The 6,466-nt window shown below is 44.4% G+C and overlaps 1 protein-coding gene across 2 annotated transcripts; it reads left to right on the forward strand.

Moving 5' to 3' along the window:
* Window positions 1–2,739: 2,739 nt before the first annotated feature.
* On the forward strand, window positions 2,740–5,884 carry LOC115083685 (zinc finger protein 883-like). 2 transcript variants are annotated; one of them, XM_029587649.1, is made up of 2 exons: window positions 2,740–2,794; window positions 3,744–5,884. In XM_029587649.1, the coding sequence occupies exons 1-2, from the start codon at window positions 2,761–2,763 to the stop codon at window positions 5,846–5,848; spliced, it is 2,139 nt and encodes a 712-aa protein (XP_029443509.1). In that variant the 5' UTR covers window positions 2,740–2,760; the 3' UTR covers window positions 5,849–5,884. The 2 variants fall into 2 exon arrangements, with proteins under 2 accessions (XP_029443509.1, XP_029443508.1); XM_029587648.1 differs by having other exon boundaries at window positions 2,742–2,794; window positions 3,741–5,884.
* Window positions 5,885–6,466: the final 582 nt, after the last annotated feature.

The following is a 6,466-nucleotide window of genomic DNA, read 5'->3' on the forward strand; positions in this document are numbered from 1 at the left end:
AAGAAAGTGTCTGAAGTGCCTGAGAACCAACAAGAACGATGAACTCCTGAATGAGCCTGATATGTAACATCTGAGGGGCACAGGAAGGAAATTTACCAGCAAATGTCGAGATGAGAGAGGGGAGGGACCTGCAAGCCTCGTTACCAGTGCTTAAAAGAGAGAGACAAATTTAAAAGGAGGAGTAGATTGGCAGGGCTGGGTGAACAGTTACTTTCTGTGATACTTGGCTCCATCCACTCCCATAAGGAAACCTAATCTCTTGATTCCTTATCCTTTCCGCTGTCTTGACTTTGTTTGCATGAAACAAACAAATCCTGCAGCTCTTACAGATCTCTAAGCTACTTAATAAATGTTATGTTTTGAAACTGAAAGTCTGTTTCATCACTGACTATCTCTGGGGAGGAAACCAGTCGGGGTAAGTCTCAAGGGTTTTTAACACCCTTAACCCCTAACCATGCGGTCATCTTCCTCTCCTCTCTCTCCTTCTCTGCACACATCCATAGCACTGCTAAAATGAGTCATTTCTTTCTCTATAACATCACCAACATCCATCCCTTCCTTTCTGAACCCTTTTCCACTCTCTCATCTCCTCCTGCTTACACCAATGCTGCCTGCTCCTCCCCGCTCTCCCCGTGAGCCCTCTCTCTCCCCTCCCCTCCAATCCATCCAAAATTCAGCTGCGTGACTTCTCTCACCACGGTCCCTGCACCCAGATAACCCCTCTTCTCACCTCACTACATTGTCTCCTTATCCATTCCCGGTTCAAGCTCCTCTTACTCACCTACAAGAGCCTTCACTCTGCAGCTCCTCACTCCCTCTCCTCTCTTATCTCTCCCTGTACCTCTCCTCTCTTATCTCTCCCTGTACATTTCCTCGTGCCCTCCCCTCATCATGCAGGTCCCTCCTACCTGTGTCCTTCTCCTCTACCCCCAATTCCTGACTCCCTGCTTTCCTCCTGCCTGCACCGTGTGCTTGGAAGAGACTTCCTGAGCTGCTGCCTCAGGCTCCCCTGATTATCCCCCTTACAGCCTCATTCATTTTAACATTTTCTTAATAAAATAAATTCCCCAAGTCCCTTTTGCCCTGTCTGTTTATTTTGATTAGATTGTAAGCTCTCCTGAGCGGGGACTCTCTCTTCTCTTTCTGTACAGCACTGCGCCTGTCGAGGAGCGCTATAGTAGTGCTACAGTCTGAGTCCTCATTACCTTCTGACACCAAAGAAAAAAGTTATTAGGGGATAGCAGACCTTACCCTTGTGCTTGTAGGGCCCCCAAAATGTCCCTCCCACCCCCAGAGAGCCCCTCTCTATGTCACCAAATTTGTGCAGGTTATGAAGTTACGCAGGGAGTCACAGGGGTGGAAACTATAGAAAATCAGAACTTTACATTAAATATAATTCATCACTTAATCATCCTGCATGTGAACCATGGAAATAACTGGAAATGGGAGCCAGGTTACTCCCCAGGACCCCAAACTCTTCCTGCCCTGCTATTTATTTGATTGATTGATTGTATTTTGTTAGTCTCCTAATTTGAAAAATCATCTCGATGCGATGCACACAGAGACATTGAAATATCTAATCGTATGTCAGGATTAGCACTACTGCTACTATTGATCATGTTTAAAGCACTACCAGTCATACACAGCGCTGCACAGACACACATAGGAGACGGTCCCTGCTCCAGGGAGCTTACAGTCTAATCAAGGCAAACATGCACGACAAACAAGAATCTGGACTAAGTGTCTTAGAGAGAACTTAGGATTTAAAAGCAGCATCAGTAAGGTGAGTTTTTACACTGGATTCACTTATGGCCAGAGAGGGAACAAGAGCCAAGGACTCAGGAAGTCTCTTCCAGGCACTCGGCAGAGCGAGGCACAAAGCAGGGAATCGGAAGGAGGTGGTGGAGGAGAAAGGCACAGATTAGAGGAACGGCGTCCACGAGGAAGGGAGAGAGAAGAGAAGAAAGGCAGTGAGGAGCTGCAGAGTGAGTGCATTTGTAGGGGAGGGAGAGAAGCTTGAACTGTAGGTGGAAGTGGACAGAGAGCCAATGTAGCGACCTGAGAAGAGGGGTTACATGATCATAGCGAGGTTAAAGAAAGAGAAGTCATGCAGCTGAATGTTGAAGAGATTGCAGGGGAGAAAAATGATTCAGCGGGAGGTCAGCACAGAGCAAGTTACAGAAGTCTAAGCAGGAGGAGATAAGAGAGTGGAGGAGGGTTTTGGCTCAGAGAGGAAGGGAGAGATTTTAGCAGTGTTACAGAGGAGGAAGTGACTCACTTTAGCAATGTTTTGGATGTGCAGAAGGAGGGAGAGGCATCAAAGATGACCCAAGGTTAGGGACTGAGCAAACCAGGAGGATGAGAGCACAGTGAGCCCTCCTGATGTGACAGAATCAGATGTTCCTGATGTTCTGGATAATGCTCTGTTAGATCTGGGGTTTTATTATTCACTGATTTATCCAGGCAGAGACGTTTGATATTCTCTGTCTCTGGGATTAGACTTGCAAACCCCGAAGTCCAGAAAGGAAACTGAGTCCAGGGGAACAAGTCTGGCAGTTCCTGGGGATGAGGGGTCCTGGTGTCCCCTCTTCCATGATAAAATGTTATGAGATTAAAGCCAGCTGAGCCCCTCCCCGTGTCCCTGAGTGTTTCTGGTTTGTGTTTCAGGTGCCGGTGACGTTTGAGGACATCGCTGTCTCTTTCTCTCAGGAGGAGTGGGGGTATTTAGATGAAGGGCAGAAGGAGCTTTACAGGGAGGTGATGAAGGAGAATTATGAGACCCTGAGCTCTCTAGGTAAGGTTTGCATTATCTTTATTTTTAGTAAATGCAGGTAATGTTGTACTAAAAGTAAATTTTTCCTGGGTCAGCTCCTCAGCAGTGCTGGATTTAGCAATAGGTGCACGAGGGCTGTCCTCTCTCCCTCTCCCCTCCCCAGTCCTCGTCCTCTCTCCCTGTCCCCTCCCCATGCCTGGTCCCCTCATCCTCTTTTTCCCCTCATCCCTGAGATCTCCTCTCTGTGCTGATATTTGAGATCGCTTTTCCTCAGTAAAATGAAAGTAAATTATGCAGACACAAGCAAGGTTGGAAAACGACTTTAAATAATGTAATAGAATAGATGGAAATGTTAGGAATGCTTAGTATGACAAAATGTTTTTAAATAAATAAATAGATAAGCCCAGAGGAACCAGCCCCACAGGAATCCTAAAGGAGGGACCTGTGTGATCTCCAGGGTTCCTACATTGCCACAGCTTTATTGCTGCTCAGATAAAAATGTCACATTAGTGGCAGGGGTAGATAGGATCCCAACTCCTGTGTTAAAGGATCTTCACTGGCTCCCTGTGCAGAGTCGCTCTTAGGTGAAACTGATGGTGATATTCAGAAATAAAGTGTTTGATGTCTCCTAAGTTAGGAGGATATGAGCTACCGATATCATTGAGGGCTGAAGGGACAGGGCTGCTTCTGTTCCCAATGCTCGTGAATACTGATTGCTACTACCATGTAGAGGGCCTTTTCTATCTCCAGCTCTTCCAGTTGAGTTCAGAACGGAGTGTGATTTAAGAGTTCAGAAAGTGTTTGAAAACTTTATTGTGCTAAGATGTTTTTAATTTATCCATTTTATGTTATCGTATGTTGTTTTATATGTTTTATTTGTAATTGAATGTGTATATATCTGAAGTCACTGATAGCTTTCCATGCCATTGTCACTGACACATGATTAATTCCTTCTTTTTATATCCAGCAGACAGTGAGGTCATGCAGGAAGAGAAGAGGGAGGAGAATCGAGAAGAACACCCTATAGTATTGACACTTACAGCAAGACTATCAGGGAATGTCTGTGAGAATCTTTCCCAGGGGACTGAGGGGGGAGACACGAGCCAAAGTCAGCAGGAATCAGAGAAGAAGCAGCGAGACCCTACAGGAGACTCAGTGGATGGAGTCACTGCATGTGAGAGAAGTGACAGGGAGTTCACAGACATCCCTGAGCACCAGAGACCCTTCCAGAGTAATAATAGTGATCAAATGACTTTTGACCTCCACCAGCGAGAAGACAAAAGGAAGAAATCCTTTCACTGTGACACTTGTGGGAAAACTTTTGATAGGAAATGTCATTTTGTACTGCACCAGAAAACCCACACAGGAGCGAGACCTTTTGCATGCTCTCAGTGTGGAAAATGTTTCAAACAGAAGTTAACCCTGAAATTCCACCAGAGAATCCACACTGAAGGGAATACTTTCAGTTGTATTGAATGTAAGAAAAACTTTTCTAGCAGGGAATCCTTAGTAATACACCAAAGAACGCACACAGGTAAAAGACCCTTTCATTGCCCTCAAGATGGGGAATCTTTCAGCTCTGAGTTCTCTTTATTACATCACCAGAAAATGGAGACAGAAGAGAGAACATTTTCATCTTCTGAAAGTGGAGGAAACATCATTCAAATGCAAGACCTAATAATAAATCAAAAAACACAGAGAGAAGAAGAAATATGCATATCTACTGATGGTGACAGAAACTTCAATCAGAAAGGAAACTTCACGGAACAACTAAAATTCCAACCTGGAGAGAGAGCATATTCAAGTAGTGAATGCAGTAAAATGTTATGTTATGAGAAAGTCTTTTCAAGAGATGGAAAAACACATTGTCATGAGAGACCATTGTCTTGCATCCAGGCTGAACAATGCTTGAATAGGAAGACGGACAATTCACAGCAGAAGAAAATCTCCAAAGTAGAAAGTCAATTTATATGTACTGAGTGTGGTAAAAGCTTTAGGCATAAGTGCAACCTGACAATCCACCAGAGAATTCATACTGGATTGAAACCATTTCCATGCTCTGAGTGTGATAAAAACTTTAGGACAAAGGGAAAACTGAAACTCCATCAAAGAGTCCACACTGGAGTCAAACCATTTCCATGTTCTGAGTGTGATAAATGCTTTAGGCATAAGTGCAACCTGACAAGCCACCAGAGAATCCATACCGGATTGAAACCATTTCCATGTTCTGAGTGTAATAAAAGCTTTAGGCATAAGTGCAACCTGACAATCCACCAGAGAATCCATACTGGATTGAAACCGTTTCCATGCTCTGAGTGTGATAAAAACTTTAGGACAAAGGGAGAACTGAAACTCCATCAAAGAGTCCACACTGGAGTCAAACCATTTCCATGTTCTGAGTGTGATAAATGCTTTAAAAGAGAGGGAGAAATGAGACGCCATCAGAAAATTCACACAGAAGAGAAACCATTTCCATGTTCTGAGTGTGATAAATGCTTTAAGACTAAGGGAGGAATGAGACGCCATCAGAAAATTCACACAAGAGAGAAACCATTTAAATGTACTAAATGTTCTAAAAGCTTCAGTCAGCAAGAGCACTTAAAAAACCATCAGAGAAGTTATTCAGGAGAGAAACCATTTACATGTATTGAGTGTGGTAAAAGCTTTAGCCAGAAATACAATCTGACAATCCACCAGAAAATCCACACTGGGTTGAAACCATTTCCATGTTCTGAGTGTGATAAAAGCTTTAGGCATAAGTGCAACCTGACAATCCACCAGAGAGTTCATACTGGATTGAAACCATTTCCATGCTCTGAGTGTGATAAATGCTTTAAGACTAAGGGAGAAATGAGACACCATCAGAAAATCCACACAGGAGAGAAGCCATTTACCTGTACCGAATGTGGTAAAAGCTTCAGTCAGCAAGGACACTTAAAATACCATCAGAGAATTCATACAGGAGAGAAACCATTTACTTGTAGTGAGTGTGGGAAAAGTTTTCATCAGAAAGGATACCTCACATGTCATCAGAAAATCCACACTGGAGTGAAACCAAATCCTAGTATTTTGTGAGGTTAAAGCTTCAGAATAAAGTAAGGATTGGAGGAAGTAACATCACCATTAACGATGGCCGCCTGCGTCCGGAGCTCCCGATCCAACACAAATAATCTCTCCCAATCAGCTCATCCTGGTGCAGATTCACACGTGCACCCACCATAGAAGGCCACCCACAGTCCTGAAATGGCAACCCAATGAAAAAAACCCGACCTGCTGAAATTCTCTGCCGCCATTGCGGCGCAGCTGGAGGCAGGCTCAAACTGTGAGATGCAGGCGGCTGCGGAGGTGAGCGACAGCAGCAACGTCGGGGCTGGGGACACAACACCGAGCCGCACCGATTTCATTAGCTGGTTTGGTGGAGCTCTGTGGTAACATGGAGAGCCTAAAAAGGGAGTTTCCTAGCATGTAGCAGATGGACTCAGTACCAATGGGTATAGTGACTCCTGTTAGCAGTTGGAGATGGATCAGATTTCAATCTGACGTCAGCCCCTAATACATATACCCCTGCAGGAAGTGCAGATCCTCAGTATTTTCCGTCTCCAAAGCAGTTAGGGACTATCTGCACGCTCTCAGAGCGCTAGAACTAAACTACAAAGAAACCCAAATTTAAGAAGAAAAGATACTTACGGAAGA

The sequence above is a fragment of the Rhinatrema bivittatum genome, chromosome 2 (assembly GCF_901001135.1).
Source record: "Rhinatrema bivittatum chromosome 2, aRhiBiv1.1, whole genome shotgun sequence".
NCBI lineage: Eukaryota > Metazoa > Chordata > Amphibia > Gymnophiona > Rhinatrematidae > Rhinatrema > Rhinatrema bivittatum.

Excerpts from the sequence above, each read along its gene's own strand:
- LOC115083685 (XM_029587648.1), top strand. The coding sequence starts at position 2,761 with ATGAAGGAGAATTATGAGACCCTGAGCTCTCTAG. Across the intron at positions 2,795-3,740 it reads TGAGACCCTGAGCTCTCTAG|CAGACAGTGAGGTCATGCAG; the intron begins GTAAGGTTTGCA and ends TTTTATATCCAG.